The 20,522-nt window shown below is 43.5% G+C and overlaps 1 protein-coding gene across 1 annotated transcript; it reads left to right on the plus strand.

The window, feature by feature from the left end:
• The first annotated feature begins 4,969 nt into the window (after nt 1-4,969).
• Nucleotides 4,970-19,902, plus strand: Mob1a (MOB kinase activator 1A). Its single transcript, XM_028871324.2, has 6 exons — nt 4,970-5,200; nt 7,821-7,987; nt 10,606-10,699; nt 11,321-11,454; nt 15,848-16,011; nt 17,219-19,902. The coding sequence occupies exons 1-6, from the start codon at nt 5,187-5,189 to the stop codon at nt 17,294-17,296; spliced, it is 651 nt and encodes a 216-aa protein (XP_028727157.1). The 5' UTR covers nt 4,970-5,186; the 3' UTR covers nt 17,297-19,902.
• The last annotated feature ends 620 nt before the right edge of the window (nt 19,903-20,522 follow it).

Consider the following 20,522-nt stretch of genomic DNA (forward strand, 5'->3'; position numbering starts at 1 on the left):
AGCCCTCCATACACACATATGCACATAATTTAAAAGAATAAGAATGAGTTGTTTTGTTTTTTTTTTAATTAGGCTGTTGAGCATAATGGGCATGGTGGCATACACCTTAACCTCGGCACTCCAGAGTCAGAGGCAGGCAGATTTCTGTGAGGTCTACATCTCAAGTTCCAGGCCAGCCTGGGCTACATAGTGAAACGCTCTCTAGAAAGAAAGAAAAGAAGGGAGAGAGGGAGGGAGGAGAGGAAGGAAGGAAAAAAGAAGGAAAGAAAGGGTGTTGATCAACAAAGAAAGATACCCAGTACCAACCTCTGCCTTCCATAGACACCTGCACACACTTGAGCATGCACCCACATGTTTGTACAGCACACACACACACACACACACACACACACACACACACACACACACACACCATCAGGCTTCAGAAAGACTTTTAATGTTCGAACACCTTCCTCTAAAGAAAGAGGCCACACTCTGCGGTGGCTGGTTCATTTTCCTTTGCTTTCCTCCGGCTTGTCACCGTCTCACAGGCTGGCTTTTTTTTAAAAAAAGTTCTTTCAGTTCTTCTTTCAGTGGCAAACCCTTGCTTGCTTCAAAGCCTTTGCACACGGGTTCAGCTCAGAGCAGTGCCTCTCACCCCCCACCCCCACACTGGGCAATCTCATCTTCCGGGGACTTAGCTTCATTGATACTTGAATTTTCCACTTGTATTGGTTTGTTTTTGAGACAGCATCTCACTGTGTAGCTCTGGCTATCCTGGATCTCGCTCTTGTAGACCAGGCTAGCCTCAAACTCACAGAGATCTGCCTGCCTCTGCTTCCCGAGTTCTGGGATAAAAGGTGTGTGCCATCACACCTGGCCCAGTCTTTATTTTTTTTTTTAACTTATTTATTTGCGTGTGTTGGAGCTGGGGGTTGGGTGTGTCACAAGGTGTATGTGGAAGTCAGAGTAGAGCTGGTGGGAGTCAGTTCTCTCCTTCCACCTGGGTCCTGGGGAATCAAATTTGTGTTGTTAAGCTTGGTAGTAAATGTCAGAAATTTACATGTCGTTCTTACACAAGGGCCATGCAAAATCTCTATAATGTTCCAATTTTTATATGCTGCCAAAGTGAGTGTTTGGTCTGTTTATCTGCCCTGTTAGTCTTTTTCAATGATCTGCATCATTTTTGTGCTTTTCCTCCTCACAGTGCCGTGATTTGCAATCATGTACCATCTACCGGTGTCATTGTCGGACTACTGTCTGCTTTATCAGGGCCAAGGGTGTAGCTCAATGAGCAAAGTGCTCGCCTAGCCCGCATGAAGCCCTGGGCCTTGCTCCCAGCACTGCACAAACTGGAACTGGTGCATACTTGTATTCCTAGCACTTGGGAGGTGGAGTCAGGAGGATCAGAAATTCAAGGACATCCTCAGGTACATAGTGAGTCTATGCTTTTTTTTTTTTGTAGACAGAATCTCATTATATAACCCTGGCTGGCCTTAAACTCTCGGAGATCCGCTTGCCTCTGCCTCCCAAGTGCTGAGATTTAAAGCATGAGCCACCATGCCCATGCGTCACATGGTAAACTTGAGATCAGCCTGCGCTACATGAGGTCTGCCTAAAAGAAAAGAAAAACAACACACACACACACACACACACACACACACACACACACACACACCTACCTTGTCTAACTCAGCCAAGCTCCAGGAGGGCAGAGGCCATATATTTTGTCTACAGATGTATATGGTGAACACAGAAGCCTGACCAGGGACTTTAAGTCATTTTCTCACAATAGAAACTTCCATGCTCCATGAGTAGGGTTTTTTTAAAAAAAAATTTAATTTTTATTCTTTTCATATATATATATTTTATTAAGAGATTTTCTATACATTTTACATACCAACCACAGATCCCCCTGTCCTCCCTCCTCCCACCCCGAGCCTTCCCCCTCAACTTACCCCCCACTCCTTCCTCCCCCAAGGCAAGGTCTCCCACGGGGAGTCAGGAGAGCCTGGTACATTCAGTTGAGGCAGGTCTAAGCCCCTCCTCCCTGCACCAAGGCTGCGCAAAATGTCTCACCATAGGCACTAGGCTCCAAAAACCCAGCTCATGCACTAGGAACAGGTCCTGATCCCACTGCCTGGGGGCCCCCTAAACAGTTCAAGCTAAACAACTATCTCGCTTATCCAGAGGGCTTAGTCCAGTACCATGGGGGCCCCTCAGCTATTGGTCACAGTTCATGTGTCTCCACTAGTTTGGCTAGTTGTCTCTGTACTTTTTCCAATCATGGTCTCGTTATCTCTTGCTCATAGAATCCCTCCTCTCTCTCATCGATGGGCTCCTGGAGCTCCACCTGGGACCCGGCCATGGATCTCTGCATCTGCTTCCATCAGTCACTGGATGAGGGTTCTATGATGACAGTTAGGGTATTCAGCCATTTGATCACCAGAATAGGCCAGCTCAGGCACCCTCTTGACAATTGCCAGTAGTCTATGGTGAAGTCATCCCTGTGGATTCCTGGGAACCTCCCTAGCACTCTGCTTCTCCCTATTCCCATGGTGTCTTCATTTATCATGGTATCTCTTTCCTTGCTCTCCCACTCTGTTCTGTTCCAGCTAGAAACTCCCTCTCCCCTAAGCTCTCATTACCCGAGTGGGGGGTTTTGTTTCTGATAAATTGAGATTTCTCTTTCACAGTCTGTAATCTGAGATCCGGAGAAGGAACAGCTTAGAAGCTTTAATATCTTTATTCACTCACATGGGAGGGAGCCCAAAAAGTGAGCCCCAGATAGTGCCAACCGTGTGGGAGAGGCAGGACCTTGAAGTGTCCAAAGTGAGGGAAGCGGCTCTGTGTGGGTGAGGGTAAGTCAAGCTGGAGTTCTGCAAACGAGGATGTGGGGTGCTTACACAGAATGAAAAGTCAAGGTTGCAAATTTTTGCCCGAGGAAGCTCAAAAGGGGAACTGAGTGGTGAACAGGGGTAGCGTGGGGGTGGGAAGCAGTTCAGAGCAGGCGGACGGGATAGCCTTTTAGGCTGCTGCTTACCTTCTGTTTTCCACATCTGCTGTAGCCAGATGGTAAGACGCTATCTCTCCACCCTGCTGAGCCAGAGTGATTAAAGCACCCAGTCTTTGGTCCCTTCTGGAGAAACCAAATTGCCCTGTAGCAATAGCAATTAGCTATTTCTCCTCTCCCCTCCCCTCCCTTACTGGGAAACTTTATCTTTGACCCCTTAGTGGGATTATATTGATATCCTCTTTAAATATTGACCAGAGATCTCCCCCTAATCCCTAAGGCGTTTTCCCTGCAGCTGACCATACTAAGAGGTTTCTCTAATAAATACCTGTTTTCCTCCCATAACTTTAATTAATAATTTTACAACTTTAAGAACAATTGCATTAAAAGGTGAAAAAAACTTGGAGTTCCTTCATTCTGTCATTTTTTCCTTTTTAAAAGAGGATTTATTATTTTATTTTATAAGCATTTTGCCAGCATACATGAATGTGGTACACATACATGCCTGGTGCCTACATAGGAGCAACACATATTTTTTTTTTGTTGCTGTTGTTTGTTTTTTGTTTTTTGAGACAGGGTTTCTCTGTTTAGCTTTGGAGCCTTTCCTGGATCTCGCTCTGTAGCTCAGGCTAGCCTTGAACTCACAGAGATCCACCTGCCTCTGCCTCCCGAGTGCTGGGATTAAAGGTGTGCGCCACCACTGCTCAGCTACAACACATACTCTTAATCATGAAGCCATCTCAATATTGAGATGGGTCTCTCTATGTAGTCCTGGCTTTCCTGGAACTTACTCTGTAGAGTAAACTCAGAGAGCCAACTGCCTCTGCCTCCTGAGTGCTTAGATTAAAGGCATGCACCACCACTGCCCTGCTGTAATTATATTCTCTAAATAACACAATATTAATGTTTGAGTCTGTGTCCTTGTGTTTATAACCGTATCAAGACAGTCCAGGCATAGTGGTGCAGGCCTTTAATCCCAGCACTTGGGAGGCAGAGACAGGCAAATCTCTGTGAGTTTGGGCCAGCCTGGTCTACATAGTAAGTTCCAGGACAGCAGGATTACATAGTGAAACCCTGTCTCAAAAACCAGAAAAAGAAAGAAAGAACGACAAAACCATATCAAGGTACACACTTTAAATCATATATATACAAATAAAACTACAGAAGTTATAGAAGTTAATAAAACAAAAATAAACTGAAAAAGCTTACTGAGCAAGCCTGATAACCTGGGTTGGACACTCCCCCTCCCCCAAACATGGTCCAACTTCTACATGTGGTTCTTACGAGTGCCCATACACACACACACACACACACACACACACAAATTTGTAAAAAATGTTTTAAAAAGTTAATAAAAGGAGACTAGGATGGCCGCTCAAGCCTGTAATCCCTGCACTAGGAGGCAGAGGCAGGAGGATCAGGAATTCAAGGTCATCCTTGGCTACTTAAGGACCTTTAAACCAGCTTGGGATATGTCATATTCTGCTTCAACAAAGGAACAAAACAAAAAAACAAAAAGAAAACCAGTTGACAAAATAAAGTTGATGTCATTAATGTGACAAGCGACGTTCGAATGGTTTAAAACCCCCAGCAATTAGAGCGGAAAAGTACCCACAATCTTCCTTCTCCTCCTTTTCATCATTCTACCACGGCGTCACCTGGTGCCCACATACTCTTCCCCCACACAAAACATGCACGCGAACATTCACAGCAGCATTACAGCATGCGTGTAGAAACCACCCAGGTGTCCATCAACAGATGATGTGGCTGGAAGGGGATTCCTGCAGAAGAAGGAATGAAGTCCTAGCTGGCAAAACAGTCACTAAGTGCCGCTGGCAGAGGCCCCTGGGCATAGTTGACAGCCGTGCCGAGCGGCCCACCGCCTTCCCGGGTCCGCGGAATACTGATTGGCTGAGCTCAGTTAGAGGCGGGGCGAGGCTCGGCGGGGCGGGAGGAAGCCTGCTCTCGCGAGATCGTGTTGGTTCCGCATTTCGGCTCTCCGGAGTGTGGGAGGCAGCTCGGCCGGACTCTGCGGTGTGTGCTGGTTCGCGGCGGCCGCTGGACCCCGACCCCAAGGCCGGGCTCTGAAGCTTCGGCGGCCCTGCTTCGCCGCGGACCGCCCTCCGCTTCCCGGTGCCCGCCGCGGCGCCGAGTCTGACTGGGGCGGGGGCCGCGGCCCGTCGGGCTAGCGAGGATGAGCTTCCTCTTGTGAGTGGGCCGGGCCGGGCCGGGCCGGGGCGGGGCGGGTGTCGGTCGGCGGGGCCCCTGGTGAGGGCCCGGCGGAGGGTGCCGAGCGGAGGGCGGAGCCGGACGTATGGCTGATCCCGGCCTGCCGCGTCGGTAAAGGTTCGCGCAGGAAAATGTGTAGTGCCTCTGTGTCTAGACGAGGCTGAGAAAGGAAAGGGCAGCTTCTCCGTGGTTTACACAGGATTCCTGGAGAGGCTGGGCTCGGGCACCTTATTAGGTGATCCCCCCCCCCCCATCCCGGGCAGGCCTCGAACCTGGCCTCCTCCTGCCTCAGCCTTCCAAGTAGCCAGGATTACAGCCTAGGCCACCAGGACAGGCCTGCTTTAAATGTGGACCTCTTTTGAGAGAGGGGGCTCACGATGTAGCCCAGGCTGGCCCGAAACTCATCATGTCGTCCAGACTGGCCTGGAATTCAGAGTTCCACCTGCCTCTGCCTCGGTGCTGGGATTAAAGGTGGGCGCTTTCATCTCGGCCCCAAATGTGAATTTTTTTTTTCTTTTTAAAGGTTTTTATTTTTTGAGAACTTAATAGATGTGGGTTTTTTTTTCCCCATCATATCCACTCCTTTCTCCACTAGCTCCTCCAGTGTCCTTTCCTGTCCCTTTCAAATTCATGTTCTCTTCTATAGTTTTATATGTATGTATATTTATGTGTGTGTACGTACACACATATCTATGTGCACATACACACACATGTATACCTACTGAATCCAGTTAGTGTTGCCTGTATGTACTTGGGTGTGTAAAGGTGACCACTTGATCACAGACAGTCTATTTGAGCTTGTCCCTGAAAAAAAAAACTGCCTCTTCCTTCTGACTGTCTATAGCTCTTCAACTAGGTGAGGTAAATGTGAGTCTTTATTTATAACTTAAGATGATAGATACCTTAGTTTTTTGCGGTCTTTGGCTATTCTGAATAACGCTGCTGTGAACATCTGGTTATGGGCTTTTGGATGTGTGTGTGTGATGGTATCGCCTGCGTGTTCAGAGTGAATTGTTACATGTTAGTCTTCTGAGGCATTGACAAGTGTTTTAAAGCTCTGCACTGCATTTGACATCCCTACCTCATTGTATGAGTGTTCGAATCTTAGATGGTCTCTTAGTAAAAAACCCAGAGCCAGATATCAGGGTGAAAGCTGAAAGAACAGAGAAGCAGAACAGCCAGCCACTAGTTCTTACCTCTACAAAATCCTCAGTCTAAAGAGATGAGTTCCTATTTCTTGGTGCCTTTATACCTTTCTCTGCCCTCCCATATTAATTCCTGGGATTAAAGAGGTGTGTGCTTCCCAAGCAAAGGCATGAGATCTCAAGTGCTGGGATTAAAGGTGTGTGCCACCACTGCCTGGCTCTATACTGGATCAATCTCATGTAGTCCAGTGTGGCTTTGAACTCACAGAGATCCGGATGGATCTCTGCCTCCCGAGTGATAGGTTTAAAGGTGTGTGCCACCACTGCCTGACCTCTGTGTTTAATCTAGGGGCTGGCTCTGTCCTCTGGCAAGCTTTATTAGGGTACACAACATATCACCACATAGGAGTTTTCAAACTCCAATTCCCATCTGTCTAGCATAGTTATACTCAGTGTGAAGTGGAATCTCTTGATTTACATTCTTCCAGTGACCAAAAACATTAAGCACCGTTGTGTATTTTCAGGCTACTTGTGGATAAAGAAAGTCTTTGGGGATCCTTTTCCTACTTTAGAATCAGATTGTTTTTATTTTGTTAACACCTGTTAACTGTACAAATTAATGGGTACATTTCACTGTAACATTTCCATATGTGTATATATGGTGCAGTGGTTGTGTCCATCTGCCCTTTTGGTTCGAGTTGTAAGAATTCTTCATGTTTTTTGGATATTAGTGTCTTATCACATCTGTGACTTAAAAATGGTTTCTTCCATCCTCTGGATTATTTAGCTGTCTTGATGCCGTCATTTGAAGCATAACTGTATTTTTTAAAGATTTAGTTAGTTTTTCTTTCTTTGAAACAGGGTCTCACTATGTAGCTCTTGCTGTCCTGGAACTCACTATGTAGACCAGGCTGGCTTCAAATTCAAAGAGATCTTCCTGCCTCTCCCTCTAGAGTGCTGGGATTAAAGGTGTATGTCACTATGCCTGGCTTAATATTTATTTTTACTTTTTGTATATGAGTGTTTTGCCTGCATTTATGCATGTGTATCGAATCTGTGGATGACAGAAGAGGGCATCAGATCCTGTTGTGGAATACTAGTTGAAGATATGTTACATTTATTTATGCTATGGAACATTTGTTTAATGATGCAATGATGTGTTGCATTCTTTTTTTTTGTTTTTGTTTTTGTTTTTTGAGACAGGATTTCTCTGTAGTTTTTGGTGCCTGTCCTGGAATTTACTCTATAGACCAGGCTGGCCTGGAACTCACAGAGATCCACCTGGCTCTGCCTCCCGAGTGCTGGGATTAAAAGTGTGCGCCACCACCGCCCAGCTTGCAATACATGTTAGCGGCTTAGCCATCTTCCTAGCCCCCCAACAGAGCCATTTATAAGCCCAAATTGCCAGTCTTTCTTTCCTAAAAATTCATACATTTTTACTTTTAACCCAACAGCAGCAGCCGCTCTTCGAAAACATTCAAACCAAAGAAGAATATTCCTGAAGGCTCCCATCAGTACGAACTCTTAAAACATGCAGAAGCCACTCTGGGAAGTGGCAATCTGAGGCAAGCTGTCATGTTGCCAGAGGGAGAGGACCTCAATGAATGGATTGCTGTTAACAGTGAGTTTTAAGAACGTTAGTTAAACTTGCTGATTGATAGAGTTTGCTAAAATCTTATTGGATGAATTTTCTTTTATAGGTATAACTATTGTGATATAACAGCTATCTATAAAACCATGAATACAAATACATTTAGACTATTTGTCAAAGTACTTGATAATGTTGGTTGAGTGGAGAGACTTGAAGTGCTGAGTGCTTTAGGCTGATTTTTGGGGAGAATATTGTGAAGAAATGAGTAAGGTCAACTAAAAATGTACATGCAAAGTGAGAGGCTTATATGTTGTTTGAACAATGTAAAGTACTACTTATTTAGGGAAACCCCTGCTTTTAATTTTATTCAAATTATTGAGTTTGGGCTGAAAAAATGTGTTTGTGGTTAAGAGTGCATGCTGTTCTGCAGAGACTCAGTTTGTTTCCCAGCACTCACATAGGGCAGATCATATCTGCTTTTTTTTTTTTATACTCCAGTTACAGCCCCCGAGGATCCAGCAATCTCTTCTGGCCTCTGCAGGCACTTGGACTGTCATGTATATACCCATACACAGATACAAATGCATATAATTTAAAATATTTTTAAATTAAACCTCAAATTCTGAAGGCATGTGTTGGCCTCCTGCAGTTTTAGATTTTTCTTTGAAGCTTAACTGCTCTAAATCATCTATTCAAACCTTTTGGTCTCTGGCCGTCGCGATGGTTCAGCGGGTAAAGATATTTGTTGCCAAGTTCAGTCTCTAGAACTTACATGTTGGAAGATGAGGATTGACTCTTGGAGATTGTCCTCTGAGCTTCATGTATATGGACATACACACATACTTGAGTGTGTGCAAATACAGTTAAAAAACAAAACAAAACAACACTTTTGTTCCCAGAGTCCCTTTATTCTCTGAACAGTTACTGGAGGGCTGGAGAGACTGCTCAATGTTTGAGAGCTAATACTGCTCTTGGAGAGGACCAGAGTCCAGTTCCCAGCTCCACATCAGGCCTCTCTGTAACTCCAGTCCTGGAGGATCCAACATCTCTGGCTCCACCAGCACCTGAACTCCCTCTCCCCCTAGTAAAAAATAGGTCTTAGAGGGGCTCTCTGCTCTCACTGCTGTGTCGGACAGACACAGGGACCAAGCTCCGGAGCTTGAAATAAAGGCTTTTTGCTTTTACATGTGGGGGGAAAATAGGTATTAAAAAAAAACATTACTGAGCATGTCAAACTTTTAATTATGTACAGTGTATCTAATGTTACTCTTTGGGAAATTTAAACTGAGAAAAATTAAAATATTTACTTTTAAATTTATTTAAAAATAACCCTACCCTGTGTTAGCAAATACTTTTATTTAAACAAAATTTTAATTTTCCAGAACAAGTTTCAGTGAGAAATATGGCATTGTAAGTCTTTGGGAGTCTTTCTTACTGTTTGGCTTAACAGTTAGCTAGATCCTCATGTCTGCTTCTCATCCACTCTCACACCACGGTGGAGACCCTGCAGAACCCCGCTGCACCCTCCTCAGGGTGAGAGTGAAAGCTGCGGTCCAACCCTTGCTAGGCTTACACATGCCTATGAAATGTCATCTTCTGTACTCTTCTTTAGTGAGAATATTGAGGTTAGGCCTAATGTTGTTTTCTTTAAAATATAACTAAGATGCCCGACATAGTGGTACGCACCTTTAATCCCGGTCCTTAGGAGGCAGAAGCAGGGGGATCTTTGGACCTCTGAGTTTCAGGACAGCCAGGGCTGCACAGAGAAACCTTGTCTTAAAAATACTAATACTAATAATAATATAAAATATAACAGAGGAAAGTTTGAAAGTTAGAGAGCTTTTATAAAATGTTTTTGATGAAACAGAATTTTTTTCTCTTAATCCATTTTTGAAGAAACTTGGAAAGCCCTAGTTCATTTTTTCCCCCAAGTACTCCTTTAGACAGGAACATGGCATTTTGAAAAACTTCCCAAGTCTTAATGATTCTCTTCACACCCAGTCAAGTTTACCCTCACACTTTCCTCCTTGTCCTCCAGATCTAGTGGAAGCTCCTTTGGAGTGTCCTCCCTGGCCACCTCTGTCCTTCCCGATGTTGCTTTTTCTCTGAATTTCTAGCACTTACTGTTGGCATGTGGGTCCCATCTTCAGTCTTGTGTTATTCATCTTTTAAACTCTTGTGTTCGCATAGACCCAGACTAAGGACTTGATTCCAGATCCTTTTTGAGTGGTCACATGCTGATGCTAAAGGAGATGTTTGAAATGTATGATACAGCCTATAACTTCTCACTGAGTTTGTTCTATAATAACACATGATAGGATGTAGTTTAGATTGATAAGCTAGGAATCTTCCAACTCCTTGGATCTAATCAAATAGTGTATTCCAGTGACTTATTAGTTACCATTAAGTTAAAATCAGCTCCAGCGTTTTGCTTAAGTTAGTTGGACATGGTAGTATGCTCCTGTAATCCCAGTTGCTGGGGAAACTGAGGCAGGAGGATTGCATGAGCCCAGGAGTTCCAGACTAGTCTGGGCAACATAGAACCCACTTCAAAAAAGAAGATAGTGTCCATTTTCCTTCGGCTGAGAGGTGTGTTTGGTTTATCATAGTTTACATAGATACTTAGAGTGACGTCCTTGTCTTTGCAGCTGTGGATTTCTTCAATCAGATCAACATGTTGTATGGAACCATTACAGAATTCTGCACTGAGGCAAGCTGCCCAGTCATGTCTGCAGGTCCCAGGTATGCATCTAGCCTGGTACAGACGCTTTTGAGTTTCTTTCTTTTATAATTGATAAGAATTAAATAATACTGTTCTTACCTGTTTCTTTGTATAGAGATAATTCAGTTTGTGAGTTCTTGACTACTCAGCAATAACTCTTATGTTAACTACTTTGGTATATAAACACTCAGTGTTTACTGTTTATAAATTATAATTGTAGGAGGAAATGTATAGAAATTTGAGTAAGGGGCCAGCAAGATGGCTGAGAGGGTAAAGACACTTGCTGCCAAGACTGACTCTGTCATTTTAAAAGAGATGTCACTTAGATTCATCCAGAAAGTCTGGTGGGTTTATTTGTTTGTTTGTTTTTTATTTGATTGGAGTTTAATTTCTTACAAAAATTTTTAGGTAGTCTTTTAATAGTTGCTCATTTTTCCTGGTACCTGTATTGAATTAATGATAGTAGCTGCACAACCAGAAGTAAGTATCTATCTTAAAGAGGCTGAGATAAAAATAGGCTGAGGGTTTCCCGTAACTTCTCGGAGAATTTCTGTGGACAGAACGTGAACCTGCTTTGATTACAGGTTGTGCGTGTTAAGATTTAACAACTGTCAGTAACACATTCTTGTCGTTCTCTGCAGGTATGAATACCATTGGGCAGATGGCACTAATATTAAAAAGCCAATCAAGTGTTCTGCACCAAAATACATTGACTATTTGATGACTTGGGTTCAGGATCAGCTTGATGATGAAACCCTTTTCCCTTCGAAGATTGGTAAGTTATCATTGTAGAACTAACTGCCTTTCTTTCTGAATGATGGCTGTGATCTTTAAATGTTCTGACTTTAAATCAGTTTAACAGAGAAAGCCACACTCTCCAAAAGCTTGTACCCATGTATATTCCCCCAGCATGCCCAATTGTGTTTTTTCATACCAGTTAATACTTATTTTTTAATCTCTTCCAATTTGATTAAATTGGATATATTTTAAAATAATTATTTTGTGTGTGTGGTTTGAGTGCCATGGCATATACGTGTATATGTGTACGTTAGACAACTTCTTGGATTTGGTCCTTCCACCTTTACATGTTTTCTTTGTTTGGTTTGAAACAGGGTTTTACCATATAGTCTTGGCTGTCCTGGAACTCGCTCTGTAGACCAGGCTGGCCTCGAACTCACAGAGATCCGCCTGGCTCTGCCTCCCGAGTGCTGGGGTTAAAGGTGTGCTCCATCACTGCCACCTGGCTCTAAACTTTTATTTTAATGTCCATTTAAAAATATATCTTTTTAAGTATAGGCACTTACTACCAAGCCTGGTGGCCTGAGCTTGATCCCTGAGACCCACATGGTGAAAGGAAGTTGTCCTCTGACCCCCACATGTGCCTTATAGCAAGCACATGCATGACACTGTGCTCACGCACACACCAATATGAGAGAATTAAATACTTTCGGTTTATTTACATTTTTCTGTCCTGTTATGTCCTTTGTCTGTTACAGATAATTGGTCTTTGTCCTGTAAACTGTATGTTTCTTTCCCCTAGGGCACCTTTGGTCTTATTTATAGAGTGTTTTGCTATATACACTTCTCTTATTTTGCTCATTTTTTTTAAAATGTGGGTGGTTTTGTTGTTGCTTTTTGTGGTGCTAGGATTGAAGCCTGGGCCTCACATGTGTGCTAGGCACGTGTTCTGTTCCTGAACTCTGCTCACAATTCCGAATTGCATTGGTTACAGTGAGAAAGGCTTTATTTCTAGATAATGACATTGCTTATGTTTTTTTATTTAGTTTTGTTTGTTTGTATTTGTTTTTGTTATTTTGTTTTTCGAGACAGGGTTTCTCTTTGTAGTTTTGGTTCCTGTCCTGGATCTTACTCTGTAGACCAGGCTGGCCTGGAAATCACAGAGATCCACCTGGCTCTGACTCCTGAGTCCTGGGATTAAAGGCATGCGCCACCACCACCTGGCAGCTGTTTTTTTGTTTTTTAATCTTTGGGCTGTCAGGGTTTTTATTCTGAATGCTACTTAAGTTTTTTTTTTTTTTTTTCTAAAAAAAAGTTAGCCAGTTTGTTCCAGTTTGATATGAGTGTCTTTCCTTCCTCAGTTAAGTCATGTATAGAGCAAATTGCCATGTTTTAGGACCTTGTAAACCTTGTGGAACCTTACAGGGTAATCTGAAACTGTACACACCTTCCAGTGTTCTTCACGTCTGTTCTATTTGTTCTTCATAAAAATACAGAAGCATTTTCTCAAAGTAAAAATAAATGTTAGCTGGTCATGGTATACACTTTTAATCCTAGCATTGGATTCAAAGATTGTCATAGACAGATCTCTGTGAGTTCCAGGTCAGCCAGGGCTATATAGTGAGACTTTATCTCAAAAAAAAAAAAAGGTGTAGATTTTTAAAAAAATTACTTTAAAAATTGTGCATGTGTGTGTGCACCACAATACATAAGTGAAGGCCAGAGAGGGACAGTTTGTGGAATTGGTTCTTTCCTTTTACATGGGTCTGGGGGTGGAATCTGGATCTCCAGACTTGTGCAGTAAGCGCCTTTACCCGCTAAGCCATCTCACCAGCCCGTTTTTAGCAGATATTTTCCCATTGTCAATTTTTGATGACTCTAAGTTACTACTTTTTTTTTGGTGCTGGAGGTCAGACCCAGGGCCCCTCACATGGTTAATCACATGCTTTACCATTAAGTTATACCCCAACTTCTCCATTTCTTTTTAAAATGTTCTGCTAGGAGAACATTTCTCGCTTGCTACTGTTTTGATTTTGATATTGTACTGAAGAATGATGTTAGCCTGCTTGTTGTTCTGGGGATCTGAGCAGCTGCTTACCAGATTTTTTGTTGTTGTTGTTTGTTTGATTTTTGAGACAGCGTTTCTCTGTGTAGCCCTGTCTCACTCTGTACACCAGGCTGGCATTGAACCTTTTGCCTCCTGAGAGCTGGGACTAAAGGTGTGCACCACCACTGCCTGCTGCCAGATTCTTGTGCTTTTTTTTGTTTTTTTGAGACAAGCCTGGAACTCACTCTGTAGACCAGGCTGGCCTCGAACTCACAGAGATCTGTCTGCCTCTTCTTCCCTAGTGCTGAGATTAAAGGTGTGTGCCACCACTGCCTGGCTTGTGCTCTTCTTCATAGTCTAAGCAGAGGTGCTTCTGGGAGAAACATTTAGATCAATTAAAAAAAACAACAACCGACATTTTTTATTTTGTGTATTCTGTATGGCCCAGTGTGTCTGGGCCTGGGAGTGAACTTGTGTGGCACTGTAAAGTGTGAAAGTCAGAGGACAACTTGGGGAGGTCAGTTCTCACCTTCGACCGTGTGAGTCCTGGAGATTGCCCTCATGTCATCAGGCTTGGCAGGTATCCAGGCATCCAACCTGCTGGCCCTAGGTCAAGTTTCTATACTTAAGCTGGTGTTGGGGAAAACGGTAGAGCATACCTGCAATCCCAACATTCCAGAGGCTGAGACTGGAGGATGGCTGGGAATTCAAGGTTAGCCTGTGCTACAGAGTGAGACTTTGTCTCAAAGAAGAAAAAAGTTGTTAGACTTGGTTCGTTGTTAACAATCTTCTACTAAACCTTGTATTTCCTTTCTCACAGATACTTTATTACATATTGGTTCCACTTGAATATGTTCTATTAAATTTAGTTTAGAAAGTACTTAGATTAAAACAGCTTACATGTTTACTCCGTTAAGTTTCATTTGATTTTATTTTTATGAGGCAAGATCTCATTTAGCTCAGTTTGGCCTTGAATTCACTGTGTAGCTGAGAATGACCTTGAACACTGAGTCCTTCTATCTCTACCTCCCACTTGCTGAGGTTATAAAATCTTATCACCATGCCCCCAGAATCCTTTTTTCTCAGCTTCTCTTTCTACTGTAGTAATTCTAGACTCTTCCCCCTGCCTCTTTCTCCCCATTAGGCTATTATCAGTGTTGTAAATTTTGCTAGTTTCATCTTATTGGTGAGAACTTTTTTTTTTTTTTTTTAGCAGCATATCTAAACCATTAGCAAGGTAGGAATTTTAAGAGAAAAGATTTGATTTTTAAAACCTGCCATTTTAGAATTTCATATTAAGATTCTGTCCAGGGAAACAGCACATAAGCTCCAGTGTAATGTTTGAAAACTCAGTTTAGCTAAGACTAGGGGTTGGGAATACAACTAAAATAAGCACAACTTATTAAATATCTATCTATCTATCTTTGGAACTGAGGATCGGATACAGGGCCTTGCGCTTGCTAGGCAAGCGCTCTACCACTGAGCTAAATCCCCAACCCTTAAATATCAAGCTTTTAAGGGCTGGCTAAAGAAAAAAAGTAAGATGCACAGGAGGAATGCTGTTAGAAGCCTCCGTTTTCTGAGAGGTTGAAAGGTGTTTTGTTTTTCATGGTTCTGAGGAACTGCTTTTTGAAACTGACTTCTTGTCAAGCCTGAGACTCACTGGAGTCCATGGCCTCCCACAGATCCACCTGTCTGCCTTGAATTAGAGACAAGCACCACATGCCCTGCAGGCAAACGCCTTCTTGGTGCTTCTCAGTGGTGGGTTGTGGAGCCAGTGCCGGCTCTCTGGCACTCCAGTCCCTTTGCTAAAGGACTTTGGTGTCATCAGCCAAACTTGTCAGGATTGTAGCCAGTTGTCCCATGACTACTGCTTCAAGAGGTCCCCACACCTCCCAGTTTTTCTCTCAAGAGGTATTTCTTTTCTCTGAGAAGGAATGAGGTCCCTGCCTTCTGTTTCAGGAAGGATCACCCCTTTTTGGGCTCTAGGAAGATGAAGACTACTTTTACATTCCAGAGTGATGTAGAAGATGAGATGCTCTCTGCCAACTTGAGGGCTGTCATTTATTTTGTTTAGGAAAATTTCCATTCCTAACTTTTTTTTCCTGTTACAAATGACGAAAGTGATGCTTATTCTTACTGCACTTCATCTTAGGGAGAAACTGATTTTAAACAACTAACATGTGAATTTGAATTGTGATCAGCAGTCTCTACCTGTGTCTTCTGCTGTAGGCAGTCAGTGTGGAGCGGGGAAAAATACTCAGGTTGTGTTTGCTTTGCTTACAGTCCTTTGAAGTCGACTTGGGAGAGCTTAAGCTTATGTGTAGTATCAAAACTCGCTGCTGTCTCATTTGATGATTGATAGGTGTGCATTCAATTACAGGTGTCCCGTTTCCCAAAAACTTCATGTCTGTGGCAAAGACTATCCTGAAGCGTCTCTTCAGGGTTTACGCCCATATTTACCACCAGCACTTTGACTCCGTGATGCAGCTGCAAGAGGAGGCCCACCTCAACACCTCCTTTAAGCACTTTATTTTCTTTGTTCAGGTAGGTGAGCCAGATTGATCTCAGGGTCTTGGACTTGGACCTTGATAACAGTAAGAACACTGTCTTATTCGTAGATGCAGCCCGTCTGAGTACGAACTTTGTTTTCTTCTCTCTGTTGTTTCATCGATTCATGAAGCAGTATAGAAAGAAGGACTGTGTCTCTGGGCTGGAGAGATGGCTCAGCAGTTAAGACCATGTACAATTATTGCAGAGGACCTGGGTTCAGTTCCTTGAATCCCTGTCAGGAGGCTCACAACTCCCTGTGAGGGATCCAGCATCCTCTAGCTTCCACAGGCACAGGCACACATGCGGAGCACATAAACTCACAAAAGCTCACAGACAGACCCAAAGTAAGTAAGTAAACCTTTAAAAAAAAAAAAAAGGAAGAAAGGCGGCATCCTTCTTAGGTCCAGCTGCCTTGCTCTTCCAGGTCTGTGGCCTGTGAGCACTAACTCAGAATTTGGAACCGTCAAAATAATTCATATTATTTGAAAAAGATAGTAAAGAATTATCAGAGCATGATGCACATCTCTGTAATCCCAGCCAGACCTTGTTTCAAAGAAACCAGAAAAGAGCGTGAGTGACAGGCGGCTGCGCAGTGAAGACACTTCCTGCTCTTGCAGAGACCCGAGCTCATTTTCCAACACCTGCAGGGGGAGCTCCAGGGACTCTGATACCCACTTCTGGTCTCTTCAGACACCCCCACACATACAGGAAACACACACACAGATAAAAGTAAAAAACTTTAAAAAGCTGGGCAATTCTGTATATAAAATAGCACTTTACAGTAAGTAAAGAAACCTGGTAGCTTTTATTATTGTGTATTATGGTTCTGTGTGTATTGCAAAGGGTATACCACACTTAATGGTTTTTTTTTCCTTCTGAGATTGTTTTTGTGTGTGTGTAAAAGTAGACTTCTCAAGAGGTGGCCGTTAGCAGAGGTTTAGTTTGTAATTTTTAGGTCATTGTATATACACTTGTGTATTTCATTTTAGTGTTTAACACTCATAGCTACAGTTCCTTTCACCCCCCAGAATCAGGTTAGGAAGGGAGCCCCATGTCTCAACACTAATAAAGTCATGAGTTGTGTCTTGGTCTTTCTGGAGACCAGTCACACCTGATGATCTTAAGGGTCACCAGACATTGTTGACATGTGAGAGTTTCAATGTTGGTTCATTATTACATTTTACTTTTCTTCTCTTTCCAGGAGTTTAATCTGATTGATAGGCGTGAGTTGGCACCACTTCAGGAATTAATTGAGAAGCTTGGATCTAAAGACAGATAAATGTTTCTTCTAGAACACAGTTGCCCTCTCGCTCTATCTACCGCTAGCACTCTCTCATTGCTGTCTGGTGCGGACTAGTGATACTGACTATAAGAACGCAGGATCAAAAGACCCATTGTTGTCTGCAGAGAAAATTGTCCCAGAGGTAGGTTGGCCAGATAGCTTCAGAACAAAGACCTGTATGGCACAGCCAGATTGGAGGTGCTGTGTGGCCACCTGTCCTTTAGTGTCCTCTGTTGTAACCTTAGGTTAGCCTGTAGTTTGTTGCTGATCTTTTGTTCAAGAAAGTGATTGAAGCCGCGCAGTGGTGGCACATGCCTTTAATCCCAGCACTTGGGAAGCAGAGGCAGGTGGATCTCTGTGAGTTTGAGGCCAACCTGGGCTACAGAGTGAGTTCCAGGACAGGCACTAAAATTACACAGAGAAACCCTGTCTTGAAAAAAAAAAAAGAAAGAAAGAAAGAAAGAAATTGAGTTTTTCCATGTGACAACATAATGGACATTAAGGATTTTCAGCAGTAACTTATTAGTTTCTAGAACAAATTTCTTAACACAGATCAGTTTTGCTTCACTTTACAAATTGAAATGGTGTTCCATTTCTAAATCTCAGCCATTTAGAGCTTATGTTTCACCTTAGATAGCCTATTAGGTTCGTGTCTGTGTGCTGGTGTTTATAGATAAGAGTATATATATATATATTTTTAGCCAGGCATGATGGTGCATGTCTGTTACCTGATACTGTGGAGGAAGAGGCAGGAGGATAGCACATTGGAGGCTAGCCTGGGCTACATGGTAAACTTGCTGAAAAAAGTTTGTTTTGCAAAACCCACAAGGCTTAAATCACAGGCATATGTGGCATGAGATTAACCAAAGTTATTTTTAAGTGACTTTTTAATTTTGGGGGTTGTGTCGTTGTCTGTCTAGATGGGGGTGTATAATGGATGTAGTCTGTGTCCTCTGATGGCAGCATGCAGGTTCTCCTCTTGAAACTCTTCACTTAGATTTTGGCAGAGATCAAGAAACTTCCAAAAAACTGTGACAGACTTGGGCCTCAAAGCCACTATTTTCATTGATAATTCGTGAGGCCTTGAAGTTCTGGAGAGGACAGTAGAAAAAAAAGTATTTAGAATACTTATTTCCTAAACGATTCCATGTTTTTATTGCAACTTGAAACTTACATTTATGTGTAGAAATGCAGACGTTATGGCAATAAGGGAAAAGTAGCTTGAGGGTGTGTGACTGCAGGTCTCCCTGCTGCCTGTTCGAGGGAGAGCTGGAGATCCAGCCGGGAAGTGAGTTGACAGCAGCCTTGCTTCATTCTGTTACTATACAAAGGCTGCGTTGAGCTCTAGAGGTTCTCTCCTTTGTCTTTGTATCAAAACTTGAAAATTTCCTCATCCTATCAGGATAAAAGGCTCCTTTATTGAGGAAGGTGCCTGCTTTTCATTAGGTCCTCAGATCTAGTCAGTTCTGGTTGCCTCCTCAGGTGTACATGGCATCCTAAGTATCCTGGACACTTGTCTGAAGGGCAGTGCTGTAGTGTATCAGCATTCTGTGTGTCAGGGCTGGGACTAAGTGCTCACTGCCCTCCTGCATGGCTTTATAAAGGTTAGAGGTGATGAGGGTTTTGTTATTTTTGACTCCACTAAACTATACAAGAAAGAATTCCTTAGAAACTCCAGTTTTAATGACTCATTTTAGTATGTTCTTAAGTATGCTTAGAATTTTAAAGAAGTTTTGTCTTATTTTCGCTGAAACCACACATCACCATTAGAGGAATTCAAGGTGGGATAACGGTTTAGAGACAAAGACAGCTTGGAAACACCTCCTAACCCAGGTGTATGCAAAGGTCCGTATGCCAGCTGCTGCAAGTGTCAGTCACCTGCAGACAGGATGCAGGCTTCTAGATGCCCCCAAAAAGCATCACCCCTCAACCACAGACTCCATTTACTTTGATTTGCTGAAGTGAAATTCTCTTTATCAACCAAGGCGCAATCATTTTTAGGATATCTGGCACCCTCAAATCAAAGGTTTTTCTTTCCTCTGCACACATTTCAGAGACAGAGATGCCCTCTCCGAGATTGCGCTCCTCTCCGAGATTGCGCTCCAGATGGGTAAATGCTAAGACACGGAGGCAGCTCCAGTGGGACAAAACACAAACCCCTTGGTAGTTGAGACTGGAGTGTCTCCTTGTGTGTCCCCGCCCACTCCATTTTTCCTTCTGTCTTTTTAAACGAAAGCAGTGCCAGACTCCCAGACCAACCTGCCTTAACCAGCAGTATGTACACATTGTGCTGTTAGCTCACCTCTGAGGCAGAGCATGGGAGCAGGAGGGTGGCGTCTTCCTGCTGTGACTAGAGACGCTTTCATAACATCTGAAGAAATCAGTCTGTCCTGGGTTTTCTGCCTACTCCCTGCCCCCACCCCAGGAGGAGTCAGTTGTGCTGACTGCTCCCTAGACTCAGTTGCAGTGGCTTCCAGTTGCCTGCTGAATTCCGCCTTAGCCCTGTGGTGCTTTAATTTCCAGGACTTTAAAAAACTTGGACAATGATACACAGATTTAAAAAAAAAAAAATCACACTTCATTGTAGTAGTTTTGTGTTGACAGCCACTCTACCGTTGTTCTGCTGACTGACTCGTGACTTACCAGCAGCCAGTTAGCTAAGTTCTTCTACCCTGGCCTGCAGAACTCGAGTTCACACGACTGCTCACTGGAGAACTGCAGGTCTGTGTTCACGACTTGCAGCAAAGGCCCAGGCACAGTCCTGGCGCTGAGGTTTCCTGTTCTCTTGGCTTCTCTCTAAGCCCTAAGATCATACAGTAGTAGAGCTTCTCAGACATGACGTCATTACCTCAGAAGCATAAACAAATCAGGCCCGAAGAGTGTCGGCCTTACAGGTGTGGTTCCAGTCCTGGTGCCAGGGCTCCTGTGCTGTCTGTGGGAGCCGCCCATCAGTATGGAGCCCTGGCCTGAACAGTGCCAGCCTGGACATGGGCTGCTGAGCACCTCTCCAGCAGTCATGTTCTCTCCTCCTGAGGTCTTGAGTTCGGCAAAGAAGGAAAGGGGTCTTTTGGTCTTCCTGTTTTTATATTCAATTTTGATGCTGGGCTCTGAGGGGCTTTGGAGCACACACGTGGCAGCTGCATTGAAATTCACAATTCTCTCATCAGAGTATATCAAACAAGTAGAGCCAAATGGATGACCAGTGTGCTACAGGCTGCTTATA

This window comes from Peromyscus leucopus, chromosome 3, assembly GCF_004664715.2.
Source record: "Peromyscus leucopus breed LL Stock chromosome 3, UCI_PerLeu_2.1, whole genome shotgun sequence".
NCBI classification, from domain to species: domain Eukaryota; kingdom Metazoa; phylum Chordata; class Mammalia; order Rodentia; family Cricetidae; genus Peromyscus; species Peromyscus leucopus.